At 33.6% G+C, this 25,472-nt stretch overlaps 1 protein-coding gene across 1 annotated transcript in view; it reads right to left on the bottom strand.

Moving 5' to 3' along the window:
* Positions 1–3,581: 3,581 nt before the first annotated feature.
* CHIC1 (cysteine rich hydrophobic domain 1) overlaps positions 3,582–25,472 on the bottom strand; it is a 37,051-nt gene continuing 15,160 nt past the window's right edge. The window contains exons 3-6 of the mRNA XM_036839161.1: positions 23,790–23,945; positions 7,621–7,677; positions 7,306–7,365; positions 3,582–5,982 (exon numbers count right to left, since the gene is read on the bottom strand). Coding sequence (XP_036695056.1) covers positions 5,932–5,982; positions 7,306–7,365; positions 7,621–7,677; positions 23,790–23,945 — 324 coding nt within the window. The 3' untranslated portion in view covers positions 3,582–5,931. The remainder of the gene's footprint in view (positions 5,983–7,305; positions 7,366–7,620; positions 7,678–23,789; positions 23,946–25,472) is intronic.

Raw genomic sequence — 25,472 nt, 5'->3', positions numbered from 1 at the left:
CAAACTAGCTTGTAGATTATATAATTTCAAACATTTGTAACTTGTTTCAAAGTCCAGGTACTAAATCAATTTTACACTATTTGCTTACTATAAAAATGAAAAATTAAAAACTTAAGCAAAGATCAAAGCAAACAAAATAAGCAGGAATAAAAGGAACATTTGAGAAATTATTGCCTTGACTCATCATGTTGACTTTATACACAGAACTACTTTGAGACTCAGATATTGATATTTACTCCAATGCTAGAAAATGACATTATAACACTTTCCACATCTGCGATCCTATATGTGTATGTATGTATGATTTACACATACACACCCAGATAAATTAGCTCAGTTATATCATCCTGAAACAGAAAAAAATGAAGACAAATTCTAACCTGAAGTTATATAGCCCAATCTAGCCAAAACACACACACACACTCTAGCATTTCATTATTTAGGGACTAGGTAAGCAACCTGTAGAGGTCAAATAATCTTGGTTCCTTTATAAAAGTGGCTCCCAACATTTTTACCATAAGGATCCCTTTATTATTCCTTCCCCATATTTTCAAGTATTTTATTTATTAAATTGCATGTAACAATAGGCTTTCTCATTTAAAAAATTAATCAAAAGCATAACCGCCATTCAGTTTCTGATCAGTGTATGATAACCAGTGTTAGAATCAAAGAAATATAAGCAAATGTGTGTAATTCAATGTCTTAGTTGGCTTGTGCAGTAGGAATATTTTGGGTAAATATATGGTTTCTAGTATAACTTTTTGGAATACTGAAAAAGGTTCAAGAACGACCCCACTGCTATTTTCATCTGCCCCAAGTTGAGAACCATTGGTTTATATCCACGTGCTTTTCCTCCCTAAATCAAGTATTAATATAACATAGTTACCCATGTTAACACATAAGGGATTAATAACAAAAATTACTACCAAAAATAGATTAACTGCAATACTCATTCTGTAAGGTGTGACTGAGAAAGAAAACATAACAACATAGATTTAAAGGACTCTATTTAGAAATTACCAAATTATGATGTACAATATATCCTTCAGTCAATTTCAAAAGCACATTAATATATGAAAAAATCCTCAATTCCCCTGTGAGGTAGGTCCAGATTATTGTCCCCACTTCCACAATGAGGACATGAGGTACAGAGGAATTAAGCAGCAGAGCTACGAATTAAACCAGAAGTGACTTGGGTTTGACTTCTATACCACTTTCCTTTCCATCTAATATTACCAATTTGTTCCAACAGATGTTTTTGAGGATATGGAACTAAATAAGACACTGAAGCAGATATTGGATAGGATATGAAACTCTTTTTCACATTAAATGTCAAAGTGGGTCCTATCATATCTCCATTGTTGTCACAGCCATAATTCTTGCCCAGGTACCAACTGCATATAGTCAGATTCCATGTAGGTAAAGCCCATAGACCTCATTCCTCAGTTCCTAGGGAAACTGCAATCATTCATATCACCATGGAGGGGCTGAGGTCTAGCAGGCATCAGGTTGAGCCTGTGTGATATGAACACACATCAGCTAGGAGCCAGTTGGCAAATCAAACGTTTACTGTGTGCAGGGCACTGTGAGAGTTTCCACCAAGGGTAGTAGATTTGTGAAAAATCATTCTGAGATCCTGTAAACATTCCCTAAGGATTCCTAGAATCACAGAATGTCAGGTGACCTCTAATTTTCTGTCCAGCTCTAGGTTCAATCCCATGATTTTACAGATGAAGAGACTGACATGTAATTTAAGTGACTTGCCTGGAGCCCATTAGATCATTTCCTCATATAGTATGAATCTGACAAAGTCCACAGAAAATGGAACATATTCTCAGGTTGCCATCATAAACATGAAAAGGCTGGCTCAGAATCAGGAAAGAGAAACTGGGGGCAAGATATGGAGATGTATACAAATACATACATATATATGTATCTCCTTATATTTAGTCCACATATTACATGAACAGGTATTATTAATAAAATCTATTCATTTTTTTGTGGAAAATTTTCCAATAGTTCACCATTTAAAGTAACTTAAACAATTTGACAATTGTTGCAAAATGGATTAAAGCAGAATTTTATAGGCATAAGAGGACCTAATTTCAATGAATTTGAGCATCTTATCAAATTAGGAGAAAGTATTTCCACTATGTGAAATTGCTCCAATTAAATGGGTGTATACAATTTCTATATCCCCTCAGGTCAATATAGTCAATTCTAATAAAATACTATTTGGAGGCTTTATGTTTAAGTAGTGGGATTTGATTTTTTAAGTGGCAATTTATTTGTAAACAAAATTAAATTCTAATGATTTTTTTAAAGCTCTCTTACATTAAAAAAAATCCCTATTTGTTTGAAGGCTTACAAATGTCATGGAACTTCACTCAAATTATGAAAAAACAAGAATAAATTTCATTAAAATGGTAGAGTGCTAAACAGTAACACAGTTTGATTAGCTGATCAGACATTAGTGTTTACAGGTCATAATAATATGAATTGCATGTGTGTTAAATACTTAAGTAGGTTTTGGTAGAGCTTCAAAGACCATTGTTTTTCCAGAACCATGTTAAATTACATGTTTACTAGCATTAGAATTATACTAGTTATGTAAGTGACTGACAGTCCTGTTCTGTAATATTTTCTCACTAATATATCTCATGATTGGGGGAAACCAAGGAAACAAGCTTTAAATAATAAATAGAAGAAATATAATGTACTACCAAAATATTCTTACACTTAGCTGAAAAGGATGGTTTTAAATATAATGATTTACCAATTCATTCATTCTGCTTCCTTCAGCATAAAATGTTATCTTTATTCAAAGAAGACAAGGCACTTCTCCATCTACTTCTAAAATTTAACTACAATGGTCTCTTTCCTAAATTAACATAGCAGGTAGAACGGAACAAAAAGTAGCTGAAAAATGTTAAAGCTTATTTCATTTTATATACAATTTATGGAGGTGGAGATGCATAATGGAAAGTCAGAGAAGGAACAGTTTTAACTTGTAACCTCAAAGCTTTGTAAGGTACATGTTATTTTCTCTGGAAACATCTATGCAGGTTTCATAAAGAAATATTATGTAACAAAGAAATTCAAAATTAGTTTCTTCAATCTAAAAACAACTGTCACAAAAATACTTTATTAACTTGACATGTTGTATCCTGAGGATGTAAGAAAAAAAGGTCAATGGAGGAGAAGTTAATGTCCACAGTGTACTCTGTCATTTTAGCATTCACTGCTGCCAATACCACTGAAACGAAAACAAATCCCTTAAAGGACTCCAAAATACTCAACTGCTAATCAGTCCCCTCCAAAGGAAAAGAGTTTGAAAAAGCAGTCATAGAAGAAAGAAAAAAAGAAAATTGGGTATTTTCTGAGTAGTTCAAGAAAATGAGTTGACCAGCATAATGAACAGTAAGATAATAAATTTAAGAGCTATTAGAGTAGGTTTTATTTTTTTTTAAAGATTTTTTTGATGTGGACTATTTTTTAAAGTCTTTATTGAATTTGTTACAATATTGTTTCTGTTTTATGTTTTAGTTTTTTGGCTGCGAGGCATGTGGGATCTTAGCTCTGCAACCAGGGATCGAACCCGCACCCCCTGTATTGAAAGGCGAACTCTTAACCACTGGACCGCCAGGGAAGTACCCTAGAGTAGGTTTTAAAATTAAGTTCACACATGCTGGTAAATGCTTTTTATGATAAATACTACTGTAACTTGAATTATATACTCTGTCACCTCCAGATGCACTCTATTCCTGTCTCATTATTTGTTTTATGGAAACAATTCACTACTTCCTGCTATTCTTTGAGCAAAACAAGTGTGATTTATACATGGCAGCAAAAGCTACTATGACCATCATATGGCCAAATTCTAAGTTTACAGGAAAAAATGAGATTATAAGGGTTGACACTTAAAAGTAATTATTCTATCAGTGATAATTAGAAATTCTGTACTATGCTAGAAATCAATTTTGGTATTAAACTGTCACAGTATGAAGCATAAACCTGATGATACTAGCTGGAACATAAACCATAGATACAATTTTTCCCTGACCTTATCTATAAAACAAGACATTTGGTATGCATATTCAGAGGTTTCCACTTTGTCTATAAAAATACACCTTCAGTTTTGCAGCAGACAGACAAATGATTTTTGCAGGCACACACAATATATTAAAAGTTAGAGATTCTGGGTGGCATGGGGGTAATAACGGGGTTCTACAGAGGGAGGTGGAAAAGTGTTTGCGCAAAAAATTACAGTCACATATCAAATAGTATCTTTTTTCCCCCCTCTTCTTTTACTGGTCTAGGACTGTGGATTTCAAATTAGGCATAAATTTTAAAAGTGGCTTTAAAAAGCTTGACCTTGTATGAAGAAATGATTGTTCTCTTTACTGGGATGAATGTTTTCCTTAAAAAGTTTACTAAAAGCAAGTAAGACTAAGATGATAAATAAAATATTCAGTCCCAGATACTTTTATTCTTAGCACTAGGAATTACAAATAATGCCTATATACAGGCACAAATTTGAAGTTGAATTAATGCAATGCAAAGCTTTCATTATGTTAAAAATTCAAATCTAGAAGAATTAGAGTGTGGTGCTCTCATAATAATGTGAAGAGAAATAGAGAAATATGCACATACCAATGAAAAGGCAACGTGTGGCTAATTTATAAACTAAAATACTTTTGTCTAAATACTTATCTTTCCTCATTAATAATATCCAAATGTTTACAAAGGATCCTCAAAAAGAGGATTAAGAGTATTTAATCAATTATGAATCAGCCACTTTAGGTACAGCTTTTCAATTAGCTCTCTCTCTTTCTCAAAGTAGATTATCATAACTCCAGAAAGGGGTTAGCAGTGGCTTTCATGGGGGGTCTAGACACCTCCTAAGACATCTGAAATTTTGAAACATTCCTTAAAGGTCATAATTGTGTGTATTTCCAAATGAAGGAAAGGATACATAAAGGGAAATAAATGAGGAGACAGGCTATGAAATTTGTCAGATGTCAAATGAATTCTTTTGGGGGTGGGAGTAGAGGACAAAATGGGATTTACTGAATTAAATGGAAAAAAATAAGGTTCTTGGTTTCAGGTGCAATGCAGATCTCAGACAATGATTTCAATTTTAATCCACTCATTACAAAGGGCAACCCTGCCCACACCTGAAATTTTTAACATACTTATTATGGCTTTGCCATAAAACAGCATGTTAACAGTCTCTACATTCAAAAGGATGCTTGCAAACTTCATTCATATTAAAAATCTATGCAGAATCGTTGGCAATACATTAAGAGTAACATTACATTCTGTAAACCATGGCATATCACATTTTACATTACACAAAGAGACAATATTTACAAGTCTTAAGGAGTTTAAATATTTTATCCACTAACATAAGTGATAATTTAGCAAAGTGCAGGACAAAACCAGTGCTATTAATTACATGTCCTTTAAAAGCAGGTAAGAGTAAAACCATTTCTAGAAGCTACCAAAAGCTTATTTACGTATGTCCAGTAAGGGATTACAGAGCATTAAGTAGCCTAGAAAAATGATGCATATTTAGAAACAGTGAGTATGAAAATTATAAGGCAGCATGCTCAGAACATGTTTTTGATTTTTAAACACCAGCACTGATGTTTATTTTTAGTGGCAATATATATATATATACATATATGTATGTGTGTGTGTGTATTTATTTAAAAATTGACAGTGCAAAACACAAGTCTCATTTAACAACAAAAAAGATGTGCAAAATTTCTTCTTAAACCAACACAAATGAAAGTGTGAGGAGAATATTCTACCATTATAAAGAATAAGTTGAACACAGCAAAGGAGACCATCTTCATTCCAAAATCATCTACAAGGCACTAAGGGTAGGAAATGACAGGTAATACAGAAGTGACTGAATAAAATCCCTCAGTCAGGTCGGAATATGGGATATTTTGGTAAGAATTCTATTAGTATTACCTGTAAAATAAAAATAAACAAGAATATATTGACAAAATAATTTTCACTTACTATATATTATATATAACCCAGAGAGTCTATAATCATTTTTCACAGGCCTATATTTTGATCCTGTACGATAAAGCAAGTGAAATATAGAAAACAGTTACAAAAGGAACTTACCACAAATTACCATTAGACTGGCAATTAAACTGGAAAACATAATTACTTACTATAGCTAATAGCTTTTATCACCTGATTTACAGTAACTGTTTAGGTGCAGAAAAGCAAACCCTATTACATTTTAATGTCTTTCCCATCTTCCCTCCATCTCCCCCCTTTCTTTTTTAGCAAAGTCGAAGGGATTAAAATTTTGTTACGTGGATTAGAAGAAATACCTTTATATATATTACGTCCCTCTATTTTTCAATTAAAGCAGCTAATATCGGTTGAGTATTACTATCTTTTAGAAGTTTTTTGTAAAAAATAATAAAGTGTTCAAATAGATTAAAACATTTTAATTTAAAACAGGTTTGGAAATATAATAATAAAAACTTAAGATGTTTATAAATTTATATAAACTTACAACAGTTTATATAAGATTTTACCTATAGAGAATTTTAGATTTGTGGTCATTTGCACATTTTGCCCAAAACTATTCAAAGTGGAGAAAGATACATAATAATCCTTATTTATGAAATAGAAATGGAATGTTTATTATTAAATATATACTATATGTATATAAAAGCTTGTACATGTAAATACTAATGTATTTAAAGCTTGGATAAATTTCATATTCTTTTGAATGTTAATGATGCTGAATTTGTCACATTGGTTATATGTGGATTTATGCTTTATGAGTAAGATTGCATAGCTTTTGGTAAAAAAAAAAAATTAGGATCTATAGTTTCTTCACTGAAAGTCAAATATGAGCTAAGAAAAAAAAGCCAGGGAAAGGAATCCAGAATTCAGAAGTCAATTCCTATTTTATGTAAGTTTTGACAAGATTACATTTAGAAATATTTTGTTCAACAGCAGCTGTGCCCATCACCATATGCGATGGTTTGCACCTATGTTAAAAAGAAGATTAAGGTTATGCAATGTTTTCATCTGAGCATACTAGCTAAGATTTTTCTAAGATCGAAATAATTGTCAGCTTTCAAGATATTTTATGTTGGCTACAAATCTAAAAAAGGTGAAAGGAAACCTCTATGTTCCAAATGACAAAAGTTCAAGCTGAGGAGAAAAAAGGTAGAAAGAAGATTTGACAAATGATAAATATAGTACAATGTAACATTCAGGATGGAATCCAAAAAATGTAATTAAAGGTAACTGCATACTTACATACTCCATCATATTGCTAGTTTCACATTTCCTTTTAGTCAACTTCCAGTGCAAAGCAAGCTAAGAAAGTAAAGTTTGTTAAGAATTTTGATAGCAATTTATACTAATTATTACCTACACATTTGAATAAATCACCAAACAACAATCCAGGAATAAGATACAAAACATTGCATTTAAAAATACTTTGTAAAGGGTATATATTAAAAATTGAGTATTAGTTCTCGAATCCATGCTTTTGTGGCCTGAAAAATTCCCATTTTTTCAATTTATTAATGGAAGTATGAATGGGACACTCACTTGCTTAAATTTTCTTACCTTGTGATATAATCTGTTATTTTCCCACTCTAACAACTTCTGAATTGATCTTCTGGTCTAAGAGAAAGAATCAAGACTTTGTTACAAGATGAATTGAAGAGCTTTGTAAACTATGTGTATCTATATTCTTCTGCTTACTTGTAAGATACCATTATTCTCTCCTCTTGTTTTTCTTTTCAAAATGAAATATGTACAAATTACTCTGTGTTGTGAGTCCATTCGCTGGACTATTATAAAAACATTACCAGTACTCCTAGTAGTCCATTTATGAACCTAAATCTAGATTTTCATATACCTTTTCACAGGGTTACTTTTTTAATATACATGTAATATGCCAAGCTAATCTGATTACTCACAGAAAATTTTCCTATCAGAGCTCTTAGCACAACACCTGGCAAATAGCAGTCAGTCAATGTCTACAGGTTGAATAAAACAAGCCAACATATATCAGAATTTCCACTGAAAAGAAATATAAAAACAGCCAGTAGGAAAACTTGTATTTAGAGGAAAAAATATAAACAACAGAAGCAGCACTGTAGTAAACAGGAGGACAGAGGACAAGTTTCTCCATCTGGAGTGCATATATTTTGCAAGGAGTAAGAAAAGTTTGCAAAATCTTCAAAAACATTAAAATTAAAGATTGTTAGGCATTTTTGATTTTTAAGAAAGGGTTTATAAGGTTTCTGATAAAAAAGGCTAGTAGGCATTGTTAAATTTTAAAACTACTCGTTAAATGATTTACAACCAGACTATATCTGACATGATTTCCAAAGCACCAACATAAGAAACTATTCTAACTGTTCAACCACGTAAGTTAACAATGACAATTGTATTCAGCTCATCTACAGTGGGCCAGATCAGCAACAATGCCAGTTAAAGTATACTACTGGGCCACTGTACTTGATACAATCTCTCTAAACAAAATCAGATGGGTAACAAATAAGGAAATTGAATGAGTAGTTATAAATCTTTCCACAAAGAAAACCCCAGGCCCGGATGGCTTCAATGATGAATTCTACCAAACAGTAAAGGAAGAAATAATACTATGAATATAAATGCAAAATTCTCAACAAAACACTAGCAATCATTATATCATGAACAAGTGGAATTTATCCTAGGAACACAAAAACAAAATGATGTAATACATTATATTAATAGACTAAAGAACAAAAACCACATGATCATCTTCATAAATTTAGAAAAAGCAATGGACAAAATACAGTACTCATTCATGATAAAAATCCTAAGAAAAACTAGGAATAAAAGGGAACTTCCACAACCTAATAAAGGGCATCTATGAAAAACCTACAGCTAACATCACACTAAATGGAGAGAGATTAAATATTTTCTTCCTAAGATGGGGAAGAAGACAAGGATGTCTCCTCCCACTACTTTTATTCAACATCGTCCTAGATGTTATAGCCAGGGCAATTAGACAAAATAATAAATTAAAGGCATCCAAATTGGAAAAGGAAAAGTGAAACCATCTCCATTTGCAGACGACATGATCTTATATAGAGAAAACTCTAAGGAATCCACTAAAGCACTACTAGAACTAATAAATAAGTTCAGCAAATTTGCAAGAAACAAGATTGTGGTAGGTAGAATTCTGGCTTCCATGATCTTCACCTCCTGGAGTTACACCTGTGAATGTTACATTACATTGCAAAAAAACTCCTCCAGGAGTTACACCTGTGAATTGTTACATTACATTACATTGCAGGCATTACATTGCAAAAGGGACATTGCTGATATAATTAAAGTTACTAATCATTTGGCTTTAAAATAGGGAGATTATTTTAGATTATTTTGGCAGACCCAGTGTAATCCCATGAGCCCTTAAAAGCAGAGAATTTTTTCTGGCTGATGGAAGAATAGTCAGAGGGGTTTGAAACACAAGAAGTACTCAAACCACCATTGTTGGCTTTAAGATGGAAAGGTCACATAGAAAGTCTAAGGAAGAAATGATTTCTGCCAAAACCTGAATGAGCTTGGGAGTAAATTCTTTCCCAGAATCTCCAGAAAGTAATGCAGCCCTGCCAGCACCTTGATTTTGGCCTTGTGAGATCCTAATAAGAGAACCCAATTGAGCCAGCCACACTGTACCCAGACTTCTGACTGTGAAATAAAAGGGTGTTGTTTTAAGCCATTAAGTTTGTGGAAATTTGTTACGCTAGATAGAAAAGTAATACAAGGTTCAACACATAAAAATAAATTTTATTTCTATATACAAGCAAGGAACAATCTGAAAGTAAAAGATCAATTCCATTCACAATAGATTTTTTCTTTTTATATGTTAATCCCATCCTCCTAATTCCTATTCACAATAGATTTAAGAATAAAATATTTAGGAATAAATTTAACAAGAGAAGTATAAGATGTTTAAACTGAAAACTAAAAAACACTGTTAAAGGGAATTCCTTGGCGGTCCATGGTTAGGACTCTGTGCTTCCACTGCCGGGGGTCTGGGTTCGATCCCTGGTCATTGCTAAAATAAATTAAAGAAGAGGTAAATAAATGGAAAATATCCCATATGTATTCATGAATTATAAGACTCTTGTAATAGCATTTACAACATATGGTGATGGGAAAATTGGATATCCAAAAGAAAAATGATAAATTTGGACCCCTATCTCACACCATGCACAAAAACTAACTCAAAATGGATCAAAGACTGAATCATAAGAAATGAAACTTTAAAACAACTAGAAGAAAGCACAGGAGTACACCTCTGTAATCTTGAGTTAGGCAAAGCCCTCTTAGATATGATGTAAAAGGCACAAGCAAGAAAATTTTAAGAGATAAGTTTGACTTAATCAAATTAAAAGTTTTTGTGTGTCAAAGATACCATCAAGATAGTAAGAACCCATCCAGAATGCCAATGTGAGGACCTTATGGAAGTCTCTTCCCTGGAGAGACAACTATTAAATTTGTCAGTATTGGGTTTCCCTGGTGGTGCAGTGGTTGAGAATCTGCCTGCCAATGCAGGGGACACGGGTTCGAGCCCTGGTCAGGGAAGATCCCACATGCCGCGGAGCAACTAGGCCCGTGAGCCACAACTACTGAGCCTGCGCATCTGGAGCTTGTGCTCCGCAACAAGAGAGGCCGCGATAGTGAGAGGCCCGTGCACCGCGATGAAGAGTGGCCCCCGCTTGCCGCAACTAGAGAAAGCCCTTGCACAGAAACGAAGACCCAACACAGCCATAAATAAATAAATAAATAAATAAATAAATAAATAAATAAATAAATAAAATTAAAATAAAAAGGAATTCCTTTAAAAAAATTTGTCAGTATTAGCAAGTACAATCATTCAAATGTTCTAGAGATTGATCAAAGGGTTTTCAACAGATTGAGAAGTATTCATTCAACAAAATCTACTGAAAATAAGTAAGAACAGTGGGAAGCCTTGGTATTGGAGCTAGGCGCTATACTCATATCCACAGCTCTGCCTTGTGGAAGAACTGTTTAAGCAAGCTTGGGAGCTGAGTGTCAGGCAGTTCCCATATCTCCCAGATACCTAGAGTGGAACAGCTCTTCCGGGTAGTTTTGGCAGATGGTAAAAATAGGCAGATCCCATTTTCCACAGCTCTGTGTTATAGAAGGCCTATATCAAGTGGGTGGTGGCAGCAGGGCAGCACCCATTTCCCTACCTACAACTTCTGCAAAATAGGCAGCACAGTTGATGAAGAGTGCAGTCCCCCTTTCTGACACACATCTATATCGTGGGAGAGCTGTTATAGTTGGTTTGACAACTGAGTGGCAGTTCTTACCTTCCCAGCTTCCTAGGGCAGATATATTCTGGGTTGATTTGACAGATGGGGAATATTAGCAGACCCCACTCTCCCTGGTTTTAGGTTAAAAAAAATCCACAGCTAACATCATACTAAATGGTGAAAGACTGAAATCTTTTCCTCTAAGACAGAAAGAAGGCAATGGTGCCCATGCTTGCCACTTCTATTCAACATATTACTGGAAATTCTAGACAGAGCAATTAAGCAAGAAAAGAAATAAAAGGCATCCAAATAAAAAGGAAGAAGTAAAATTATCTCTCTTTGCAGGTGACATTATCTTATGTGCAGAAAACCTTAAAGAATCCACAAAAAAACCTGTTAGAGTTGATGAACAAATTCAGGAACATTTCAGGATATGAAATCAACATGCAAAATTCAGTTGCATTTCTATACAAGAACAGCAAACAATTCAAAAGAGAAATTAAGAAAACAATTACATTTCCAATAGTTTCAAAAAGAATAAAATACTTAATAAATTTAAGCAAGGAGGCAAAAGACTTGTACACATAAAGTTACAAAATGATGCTACAAGAAATTAAAGACCTAAATAAATGCAAAGAATCCTGTGTTCATGGATTGGAAGACTTAATATTGTTAAGATGACAGTATCATCCAAAATGATCACAGATTCAATGCAATCATTATCAGAATCCCAGTGACTTTTTCTATAGAAATAGAAAAATCCATCTTAAAATTCACATGGAATCCCAAGAGACTCCTATTAGCCAAAAAAATCTTGAAAATGAGAAACAAATATGAAGGACTCACATTTCCTGATTTCAAAACTTACTACAAAGCAACAATAACCAAAAAGAATACAGTACTGAAATAAAGACATATAGACCAATGGAATAGAACAGAGAGCCCAGAAATGAACCCTCGAATATCCACAACAGATTTTTGACAAGAGTACCAACCATTCAATGGGGAAAAAGGACTTTTCAATAAATATTGCAAGGAAAACTGGATATCCATATGCAAAAGAATTAAGTTGGATCCTAAATTTACGCCATATGCAAAAATTAACTCAAAATGGATCAAAGAACTAAACATAGGAGTGACGACCATAAAAGTCTTAGAAGAAAACATAGGAGACAGTCTTCATGACACTGGATTTTGCAGTTATTTCTTAGATATGACACTGAAAGCCCAGGCAAAAAGGGGAGAATAGTTTAATTGAACTTCATCAAAATTAACATCTTTTATGCATCAAATGACACTGTCAATAGAGTGTGAAGAAAATCTAGAGGATGGCAGAAAATATTTGCAAATCACATATCTGATAAGGAATTAGTAACGAGAATATATATAAAACACCCACAACTCAACAATAAACAAACAAGCTAGTTACAAAATGGGCAAAGTAATATACAAATACCCTAACCTAATATACAAAGGGCCAATAAGCAAATGTAAAAATGCTCAACACCACTAGTCATTAGAGAAATACAAATCAAAACCACAATGAGATATCACTTCACACTCATTAGGGTGGCTATTATCAATAAAATGGAAAATAATGAATGTTGATCAGGATCTAGAGAAACTGGAAACCTTGTGCACAATTTACCAGAGTAGAAATGCAGGAGAAGAAAACTTTGTGGGAACTAGGACTAGGATAGCAATACCTGAACTTAAACTGATGAACTGTTGGAAGCTCAGTGGGACAAGTTTGAGAGTTCAAAATTCCAAAGGGGCCCAGTCTTGGCAGAGATTCCCACACTTTTATGACTTTTATTACCAGAAGCCCTATCAGGTTCTCACAGTGATTGCAGAAAAATCTCCTCATCTTCTGGCAGGAGAAAGGGAAGAAGAGTCACGTTTAAATATGCCCAGAACATTCTGTTCTTAACAAAGCCTGCTCTCAAGAGAAACTATTGTACCAGAGCCTAACCTACTGGGGTATTACCAGAGCCCAACCAATCTTGGAGAAGGGAAATACACAATTCTAGCACCCTCTAGCTTTCCTGTCCCATGTAAAGGGGAAAACAAAACAAAACAAAATTGAGAAGCACTTGTGTAGGGCACAGCCCAGGAACACAGGCTCAATAAAAACCTTAAGCCTAATCATAATACTATAGAACACTTCTAGTCCCCCAGCACCTTGACACTACATCAATAAGGCTTCTGTATTATAATATGAGGAATACAACTGAAAGAACTGTGCATCTCAGATGATATCTAAGAAGTCTATAGGGAAATCCAAGGAAAATAGGCCAGACAAAATCAAGGACACCAAGGAACATTTAGCCTTCTATTTCCAACAGCTACAGCAAACAGTAAACACAGCCAAATGAAAATAAAATCTCACTTTAGAGGCCTATTTACCTCAGTTCCTTTCACTAGTGTATCATGTGCAGTTTCCAAACAAAAATTAGAAGTCATACTAAAAGACAAAAAAAGTTTGAAAAGGCAGAGCAAGCATCAGAACCAGACTCAGAAATGGCAGAGATGTAGAAATGATCAGACTGGGAATATAAATAAACTATGATAAATATACTACTTGCTCTAATGAAAAAAGTGGACAACATGAAAGAATAGATGGATAATGTTAGCAGAGAAATGGAAACTGTAAGAAAAATATCAAAAGGAAATGGTAGAAAGTCAAAATATCATAACAGAAATGAAGAATGCCTTTGATGGGCTCACCAATGACTGGACATGGCTGAGGAAACCATCAATGAAGATTGAAGATATATCAGTAGAAACTTCCAAAACTAAAAGAAAAAAAAGAAAAAAGAACAGAATATCCAAGAACTATGGGACAATTACAAAAGGGGCAATAGACCCATAATAGAAATATCAGAAGGTAAAGGGAGAAAGGAGCTGAGGAAATATTTAAAGCAATAATGACAACAGAATCCCCCCCAAATTAATGAAAGGCATCAAACTCATAGATTGAAAAAGCTCAGAGAATACAAAACTGGATAAATACCCACAAATCTACACCTAGTTATCTCATATTCAAACTGCAGAAGATCAAGGAAAAATCTTGAAAGAAGCCAGAGGGGAAAAATACCTTACATATAAAGGAGCAAGGATAAGAGTTGTATCAGACATCTCCTTAGAAACTATGCAAGCCAAGAAAAGAATGGAATGAAATATTTAAAATGTTAAGAGAAAAGTACTACCAACCTGGAATTCCATCCGTACCCAGCAAAACTGTCCTTCAAAGATGAAGGAGAAATAAAGACTTTCTTAGATGAAAAATTGAGGGAATTCGTCACCCGTAGACCCACCTTGCAAGAAATGTTAAAATAAGTTCTTTAGAAAGAAGTAAAATGCTACAGATAAGAAACCTGGATCTATATAAAGGAAGAGTGTTAGAGAAGGAATAAATGAGGGCAAAATAAAATCTTTTATTTCTTCTATTCTCAACTGATCTAACAGGTAACAGTTTGTTAATAAAAATAATGTATTCCATGATTACAGCTTATGGATAAGTAATATGAATGGCAAAAATGTTATAAGGAAGGGATGGGGTAGGAATTGCAAATATTCTGTAATAACATAATTGTTCTACCTGGGAAGTGGTATTGTGTTATTTGAAAGTGGACCTGGATTAGTTGTATATGTATATATATTGCAAACTCTCTTTAGTGGGCAACCACTAAAAATATTAAAAAGTAGGATTATTGATATACTAAGGGAAGATAAAAAATGGTGTCATATAAAAATACTTAATTAAAACCAGAGAAGACAGAAAAAGACTGGAAGATAAAAATAGGAACAAAGAACAAGAGTAATGAATAGAAAACAGTAACAAACATGGTAAATATTAATCAAATTATATCAATAATTACTTTAAACATCAAAGGTATAAATACATCAATTAAAAAACAGATTGTCAGAATGGATCAAAAAATAAGACAACTATGTGCTGTCTACAAGAAACCCTCTTTAAATATAAAGACATACACAGACTAAAAGTAAAAGAATGGAGAAAGATATACCATAGTAACACTAATCAAAGGAAAGCTGGAGTCACTTTAGTAATTTTAGACAAAGCAGACTTCAGAGTAAGGAAAATTATCAGACATAAAGAGAGGTATTACATAATGATAAAGGGTCAATTTTCCAAGACATAACAATTCTTAATGTGTATATGCCTAACAAAAGAGCATCAAACTATGTGAGGCAAAAACTGACAGAACTTCAAGGAGAAATAGAGGAGTTGACTATATAGTTGGCGACCTCAACAGCCCTCTATCAGAAATAGATCAAGTAGGCAGAAAGTTGGTAAAGACACAGGTGAACTCAACAGCACCACTGATCTACTGGATATAACTGACATCTACAGACGACTTCATCTTACAACAGCAAATGACAGATTATCCTCAAGTTGATGTGGAACATATACCAAGACAGACCACATTCTGGGTTGTAAAACACATCTTAACAAATTTCAAAGAACAGAAATCACACAATGTATGCTCTCAGACCACAGTGGAATTAAACCAGAAATCAACAACAGAAAGATAGCTGGAAAATCCCCAAAACACCTGGAGATTAAACAGCACACTTCTATAATAACACATGGCTCAAGAAGAAATCTCAAGAGAAATTTAAAAATATTTTGAACTAAATGTAAATGAAAGCAAAACTTATCAAAATTTGTGGGATACAGTAAAAGCAGTAGCATTGAATGCATATAGTAGGAAAGAAGAAATACCTTAAATCAATCATATATGCTTGTACTTTAGGGAAAAAAAGAGCAAATTAAATCTAAAGCAAGAAGAAAAGAAATAATAAAAATTAGAGTAAAAATCAATGAAACTGATAATAGGACTTCAATAGAGAAAATCAACAAAATAAATAACTGGTTCTTTGAAAAGATCAGTAAAATTAATACACCTCTAGCCAGGTTAACTAAGAAAAAAAGATAGGCGACAAAAATGTTACAAAGTTTCAGAAATGAAATAGGGGTTATCACTACTGATGCCATGGACATTAAAAGAGTAATACAGGAATATTATTAACAACTCTATGCCCATGAATTTGATAAGCTAGATGAAAAGGACTGATTATGTGAAAGACACAGTCTACTAAAACCCACACAAGGAGAAATAGACAATCTGGATAGGCCTATATCTATTAAAGAAACTGAGTCAATAATTAATAACCTCCCCAAGTAGAAAGTATCATGACCAGATGGGTTCAAACATTTAAGGAAGAAATTATACCAGTTCTGTACAATCTCTTCCAGAAAACAGAAGCAGAGGGAGTATTTCCTAATTCATTCTATGAGGCCAGTATTACCCTAATACCAGAACCAGACATAGGTATTATATGAAAAGAAAACTGCAGATCAATATTTCTTGTGAACATAGATGCAAAAACCTGTATAAAACACTAGCAAAGAAATACAAAAATGTATATACTACAATAAGTAGGGTTTATCTCAGGTATGCAAATCTGGCTCATCATTCAAAAATCAATTAATATGTAAGCCATCACATCAACAGGCTAAAAAAGAAAAATCACATAATCATATCAATAGATGCAGAAGAAACATCTGACAAAATCCAACACTCATTCATGATAAAAACTCTCAGCAAACTAGGAATAGAGGAACTTCTTCAAGTTGATAAAGAACATCTTACAAAAAACCTACAGCTAACATCATACTTGATGGTGAGAAACTCAAAGTTTCCCACTAAGATCAGGAACAAGGCAAGGATATTCCCTCTCACCATTGCTTTTCAACATCATTCTGGAAGTCCTAGATAATGCAATAAGACAAGAAAAAGAAAATAAAAGGTGTATATACTGAGAAAGAAGAAACAAAATTATCTTACTTCATAGATGACATGACTGTCTATGTAGAAAATCCTGAAAAATCAACAGAACTCCTTGAATTAATAAGCAATTATAGAAAGGTTCCAGGATACAAAGTATATTGGTATATATGATGATAGATTGGTATACATGATGGATACATGTCATTATATATTTGCCAAAACCCATAGAATGTACAACATAAAGAGTGAACTCTAATGTAAACTAAGGACTTCAGTTAATAATAATGTGTCAATATTGGCTCATCAGTTTTAACAATTGTACTTCAATAGAGCAAGATGTTAATAATAGGGAAAATTGGGGGTTGAGTGAGGGAGATATATGGGAACTCTTTTTTTCTCAATTTTTTTCTGTAAACCTAAAATTGTTCAAAAAATAGGCTATTAATTAAAATATTATATATAAAAAGTAAAGATGAAATGAAGATACTCTTAGATAAAAACTGAGAGGATCCATTCCCTGCGGACCTACCATATAAGAAATATTATGGGAAGTTCTTCAGGCTGAAACCAAGGTACGTCAGGTATTATTTTGAGTCCACACACAGGAAAAGATAATCTGAGAAGCTCAATGAATTCCAAGTAGGATAAACTCAAAGAGACCCATACTGAGAGAAACTATATTCAAACCTTTGAAAGCCAAAAACAAGAAGAAAACTCTTGAAAGCTGCAACAGAGAAGCAACTTGTTATGTACAAAGAGATACTCAATAGGATTAACAGCCAATTTCATATCAGCAACCATGAGGTTCAGAAGCAGTGGGATGACATATTTAAAGTGCTAAAAGAAAAAAAAAACCCTGTCATCCAAGATTTCTATACTTGGCAAAACTATCCTTTCAAAAAAGGAGAAATTAAGACATTCCCAGGTAAGCACTGAGGGAGTTCACTGCTATTAGAATTGCCTGTAAGAAATGCTGAAAAGAGTCCTTCAGGCTGAAATGAAAGAACACTGGACAATAACTCAAGCAACATGATAAAGTAAAGAACACTAGTAAAAGTAACTGCATAAATAAATACAAAAACCAACATTGTTCTGTTTTTGTTTTGGAACTTCTATTTTCTTCCTATATGATCTAAAAGACAAATGTATAAAATGGTAATTATAAATCTATGTTAATGGACACACAATATATAAGATGTAATTTGTGATAATAACATATATGGGGAGGCATGTAGATGCACAGGAGCAGAATCTGTATATTACTGAAGTTAAAATGCTATTATTAATTCAAACTAGTGTGTTACAAGTTTAAGATATTAATTATAATCCCAAGGGTAACAACTAAGAAAATAGCTAAAAATATATACAAAAGAAATGAGAAGGCACATGGTGCACTACAAAAATCAATTAAATATAAAACAGGGAAGTAATGGAGTTGTTTTCCAGCTCCATTATCAGAAATGACAAAAGACAAAATGGCAAAAGTCCTCCCTTATCTGTTACAGACTGAATTATATTCTCCCCAAATTCATATATTCAAGTGTCACAACCACCAGTACCTGAGAATGTGACCTTATTTGGAGATATGGTTTTTAAAGTGGTAATTAAGCTAAAATGAGATGATTAGAGTATGCCCTAATCCAGTATGACTGGTGTCCTAATAAGAAGAGATTAGGACACAGACATGTATAGAGGGAAGGCCAGGTGAAGACCCAGGGAGAAAAACGGCCATCTACAAGCCAATGGGAGAAGCCTCAGAAAATAAACATCAACTTTCCCAACACCTTGACCTCAGACTTACAGCCTCTAGAACTGTGAGAAAATACATTTCTGTTGGCTAAACCACCTAGTTTGTGGTACTTAATTAAGGCAGCCCTGGCAAACTAATATATTATCATCAATCACTTTAAATGCAAATAGATTAAACTCTCAATTAAAAGGGAGAGATTTGCAGAATGGGTTTAAAAACACGATCCATTTAAAGACCTAAATGTAAGACCCGGACACTATAAAACTCTTTAGAGGAAAACATAGGAAGAACACTCTTTGACATAAATCACAGCAAGATCTTTTTTGACCCACCTCCTAGATTAATGGAAATAAAAACAGAAATAAACAAATGGGACCTAATGAAACTTAAAAGCTTTTGCACAGCAAAGGAAACCATGAACAAGACAAAAAGACAACCCACAGAATGGGAGAAAATAGTTGCAAACCAATCTATGGACAAAGGATTAATCTCCAAAATATACAAACAGCTCATGCAGCTCAATATCAAAAAACAAACAACCCAATCAAAAAATGGGCAGAAGACCTAAATAGACATTTCTCCAAAGAAGACATACAGATGGCCAAGAGGCACATGAAAAGATGCTCAACATCACTAATTATCAGAGAAATGCAAATCAAAACTACAATGAGGTATCACCTCACACCAGTCAGAATGGCCATCATCAGAAAATCCACAAACAATAAATGCTGGAGAGGGTGTGGAGAAAAGGGAACCCTCTTGCACTGTTGGTGGGAATGTAAATTGATACAGCCACTATGGAGAACAGTATGGAGGTTCCTTAAAAAACTAAAAATAGAATTACCATATGACCCAGCAATCCCACTACTGGGCATATACCCAGAGAAAACCATAATTCAAAAAGACACATGCACTCCAATGCTCACTGCAGCACTATTTACAATAGCCAGGTCATGGAAGCAACCTAAATGTCCATCAACAGAGGAATGGGTAAAGAAGATGTGGTACATGCATACAATGGAATATTACTCAGCCATAAAAAGGAATGAAATTGGGTCATTTGTAGAGACATGGATGGACTTAGAGAGTGTCATACAGAGTGAAGTAAGTCAGAAAGAGAAAAACAAATACCGTATGCTAACACATATATGTGGAATCTAGAAAAATGGTACAGATGAACCAGTTTGCAAGGCAGAAATAGAGACACAGATGTAGAGAACAAACGTATGGACACCAAGGGGGGGAAGGGGGGGTGGGATGAACTGGGAGATTGGGATTGACATATATACACTAATATGTATAAAATAGATAACTAATGAGAACCTGCTGTATAGCACAGGGAACTCTATCTACTTCACTTTGCTATACAGTAGAAACTAACACAACATTTTAAAACAACTACATCCCAATAAAAAAAAAATAAAAGAAATCTTAACATAACATGGTAACACAAAAACAAAAAAACAAACAAACAAAAAAATATGATCCATGAGTCTACATGAGACTCAGTTTAGATTCAAAGACACAAGTAGGTTGAAAGTGAGAGGTCAGAAAAAGATTTTCCATGTAAATGGTAACCAGAAAAAGAGCTGGGATAGATGATATCAGACAAAATAGATTTTAAGTAAAAAAAAATGTTACAAGAGAAAAAGATGGACACTATTATGTCTTAATATGCTCAGGCTACTATGACAAAAGACCATATCCTAGGTGGCTTAAACAACAGTTCTGGAGTATGGGAAGTCTTAGATCAGAGTGTCAGCATGGTTGGTTGGGTTCTGGTGGGAGCCCTTTTCCTTATAGAAGAACAACTTATAGTTGTCTATAAGTTCCTTATAGACAACTTCCTTGTTGCTCACATGGTAGAGAGATAGAGAGCAAGCTCTCTATTTTTTTCTTATAAGGGCACTAATTCCACCATGAGGACCCCACCCTCATGACTTCATCTAAACCTAAGTACCTCCCAAAGGCCAAAATACCAACCACCCCCAAATACCATCATATTAGAGGGGAGGGCTGCAACATATGACTTTTGAGGGAACACAAACATTAATTCCATAACAATATATATTGATGAAAATATAAATCTTTCAAGAAGAAATGACAATTATAAATATATACACAAATAACAACAGACCTGCAAAATACATGAAGCAAAACCTGACAAATCTGAAGGGAGAAATAGATATTTCTACAATAATAGTTAGGACTTCAATACCCCACTTTCAATAATGGATAGAACAACTTTGCAGAGCAGTAAAGAAAGGCAGGGCTTGAACAACACTGTCAACCAACTAGATCTAACAGACATATACAGAACCCTCCACCCCATAACAATATAATACAAATTTCTTCTCAAGTATACATGGAGTATTCTCCAGGATAGGCCATATGTTATGCCACAAAACAAGCCTCAATAAATAAAAAGATTAAAACCATACAAAGTATCTTCTCCAATAACAATGGAATGAAATTAGAAATCATAAGGAAAACAACATTATGTTCATGTTGTAAGACTGAGATAACAGTCCCTTCCCTCCGAACATCCCTCTCAGTTTAGCAAATATTATAGTAAAAAAGATAAATGTTAAAAGTAATTTCAAATTTAAGGATGGTGGCAGGATTAGGCCTGAAAATTGACTGTAATATCACAGTGGTAAATGTAAGAATGGGTAAACAAAGACCTTCATTTCATATGTCATGTAAGCTTAGAATCCTACCAGAGCCAAGAGAGACTAGGAGCAGCTCAGGGCATTCTGGTCTGTATTTCTTTTCTTTCAACTAATTTGCTGGAAAAAAATGTCCATGATGTATACTGGCAAAAAAAAAAAAAAGTTCACAAGGCAGACTGTTTACAAAGAAGTTCTTTTCTTGGAAACATTTTACAATCATTCATTCACACAGCAACCTTGTGACACAGGGCAGATTAATCATATTATTTCCGTTTTATTTTGTGGATAAACACAGACGTGACTTCTATGAAGCTAGATACCCTGTTAGAAATGGCTAGAGCCATTTTTAAATTGTTGTATTTTATTTTTTATTTCTCCATGTGGACAAAAAAAAGCAGTGAGGGGCCTTAAATCTCTTCATCATCACAACCACCATAAAAGTAACTAACATTATCTGGATTTTATAGGTGAGGAAATTGAGGCTCCAGAAAGGACAGTGTCTTGTACAAGGTTACCAGCATGTGCTTGGTGCTTCGTTGTCTAGTGTGTTAACATAGTATGTACAAAAGCAACGGCCATAACTATAAAGTGTACAGAGACCACGTGTCCTATTTAAAGGAAGGAGCCACCACTCAGCAAGGGCCAATTGCTGAAATATAGTCATGTGGGTCCAATACTGTCAGAGCTTTAGATTTTACAAGAGACGCTGGCTGTTTCAAATTTTGCTTTAAATATTCTAATTTTTAAATGTTGGCAACTGAGTTAAATGTTTAAAAAACAGAGTGGGCTGGATTTAGCCCACAGGACAACTGTTTGCATATCTGTACTAAATAAACTTTTTAAAACTGACAGATTAGTGATCTAAGAATACACTGATGCCTCAATTTCAATATGAATTCCTAACCAAAGTAGTGGGAGATGGGGAGAAATCACAGCATCAGTATTAATTTCATATCAGTAGTGATCATAGTAAAATACATGACTGAATAAATTGTTTCTATTTCAGGCCTTGTGGCGGAGGTATTAATAAAGAGGCAAATACGTAAACAGGTCATCAGAAAAAAAGATCCTGGATAATATTAAAACCAAAAACTCTCTTCTTAAGTAACTGAAATTGGCTATATTTGTGTAATGAAAAAATCCCATAATTAATTCACATTGAGGCTTTAAAAATAATGAGGATGGGTAGGAGTTATTGATTTGTAACTTTTAAAAGATATGACAATTAAAGAAAGAAATTTATGCTGTCATTTTTTTAACTTATAGAAAGCCATTTGAGAACATTGTTCATGCTTTGACAAACAATAAACTAAGCTCTATTTAAAATAAAGCTCTGATCTACTGGTAGTGACCAAGAGAATTAATAAAATGTCTAATTTTCCATTCAAAAAGTTATAGGGGTGGCAGTATTTTATTATTTGTTTTTTTGAAGTAGACATTAAGGAGGGCAAGAGAAAGATGGAGAGGAAAATGTAATGAGTACTTGTTGGGAATCTTTTTGGTTTATGAAACAACTGCATCACTAATTATACCCCCACAAGGTGCTGTGATGTTGAATATGGTTCAGTAGGCTAATTATTATTTAGAAGTTTAAATGAAATCATCAATGTGGTACAGGGAAAATAACTGTAGGTAAAATGAATTAATTTTCCTCATTGGCTTCAATTAAAAAGTTTAAAAATATCTTCCCACTGGGGGAAAAAATCATTCTAAAGATCAAAATAAAATTTTAAAGAAGACGAGATAAATGTAGTAGTCTTAAATCCATGACATAACTGGTAATGTCATGTCAGAATGTTATTTCGACATGTTCAAAACTAACAAGGATTTCCCCTACCAACTTTGTAGATTACTCTCACTTCTGCCTTTCTTCAGATCAGAAGAAACTCTCCCATATACCTGTGGCTTGGAAATACTTTAAATCATAGCTTCAGGTTTTGTAAAAAGAATAAGTAGCCCAGTCACATTTATATTTACTTAAGTACTCCACTTACTTTGCACTTATTTAAAATAATGATTGGAACCCATATTAAGCGATAAAGCGTTGATAAAGGTTGGACAAATGACTTAATCTCTCTGACCCTGAGTTTCTTTATATCTAGAATGAGGACAGCATTGTTATGAGAATTTAATAAATTCTGTAAAGTACTTGGCACAAAGCAAGTGCTCAATAAACATTAGCTCATTATTATTACACAATAAAATGGTTACTCACTCTTTTGTTGAGACAAATAACGGGCCACAGGCTGCAACCCAGTGTGCAACAGCAGCAGAGACAACCACACAGCAGCCATTTCACATTGACTGGGAGAGCCTTTTTCAAACATGCATTCACACGGCCAATGCTGGTCTTAAATTCTTCTGGGGCCACCTACAACAAGGGCGCAATCTTTAACAGTTTGTGGGCAGCTTTCTACTATTTATCTCTAAATTTAAAGAAAATGTTTGTCTTATTACAAGTACTTTAAGGAATTACACGTCTAAATATATTTCCTCCCTATCTTTCCCTATAAATATGTATTACATACTCCTGTATGACATTAGAAAGCAAAACAATATAATTTCATGTTTACAGAACTTATTCTCATGTTCGAAAACAATCTTTTGAAATTACCAACAATAAAGTGACAACAGTAAAATTGGTGGTAAAGGATACCTGTCAAGCAGTTTTCTTACAAATATTCTCATTATTAAAGCAATATTATTTATAGTCTTCAGTCACTCAGACTAAAGGTTGAGTAAGACTAGAAGCATAATACAACAATAAAACCTAAATACTACCAGAGTAAATAGAATTAAATTTAGACCTCGGCAATATTTCTGGATTATCTTTAAAAAGGCAACTCTCAAACCTTTTCTCCCTGACAAATTTACAAGATAACAATTTTAACACTTGCCATTGTTTGTAGGGAAAAGCTACACTAACAAAAGACAGTGAGGAGTGATCACATTCAAAAAACAGTCTTAATATTAGCATAAAATGGACTCATAGCTGCTATAAATTTTAGAAGTTCAGAGATCCTTAAATATACAAATTTAATATTTTTAATTACTACCTCCATTCCTAGAAGTGGCTGCTTGTGCCTCTCTGTAAACAATGACAAAGTCAGTTCAAAGGCAAGAGCATGACAGGCATAATTAGATTTATACCAAAAACTCTGCTTGAAGGTTATACGATTCAAAGGTATACTAAAAATAGTTTGCTTTCAGTGAAATCACATTTCTGGATCACAAAAATGATTCCCTTTCATTTAGAAAGCTGTCACACTGTAAAATCTATGGGAAAAAAATTCTGCCATCTGGTTGTGCAAGCAAAAATTATGAAATTGTTAGGAAAAATAAGCTGCTGTAAAAGAAAAACCCCACTAGCATGTTTGGTATCAAAAATACAGAGCTTTATAACTCTTCCAAGTAAAAATTGTATTAGAGGAATCAATTTATTACATTTTTGTCTTTTAATAAACATGTCTTAGAATCAATACTACAATACATACCTATTAGCAGAAGTTAGAAAGATACATGACCACAGAATTCAGTACCATCATGATTTAAACATTAAATAATTATATTAGCTTTATTAGAATTGTTCATGCCACCCAATAATGTTAATCGCTTAACCTATAAATTAGATTTTCTTCCTAATATGTTAACAAGTTGTGAAATTGTAAGGCTCAAAACTGTATTTACAGGAGGAAACTAAACTGATTTCATTCTCCAATATGACCTAAAGACAATCACTGAGTGAAAAGAATTCCAAATAAATGACTAAATATCTGGAGTAAATATGAAAATAAATTCAGAGAACCATGGCTTATAACTGAAAATAGAAAACACCAACAGGCTAAGCACATTAAGACAAGTCAAGATCTAGATTCTAGTTTCTTATTAGTTATAAAAA

The sequence above is a fragment of the Balaenoptera musculus genome, chromosome X (assembly GCF_009873245.2).
Source record: "Balaenoptera musculus isolate JJ_BM4_2016_0621 chromosome X, mBalMus1.pri.v3, whole genome shotgun sequence".
Classification (NCBI taxonomy): domain Eukaryota; kingdom Metazoa; phylum Chordata; class Mammalia; order Artiodactyla; family Balaenopteridae; genus Balaenoptera; species Balaenoptera musculus.
Note: the sequence above shows the minus strand (reverse complement) of the source record. Positions and strands in the feature narration are given on the sequence as shown.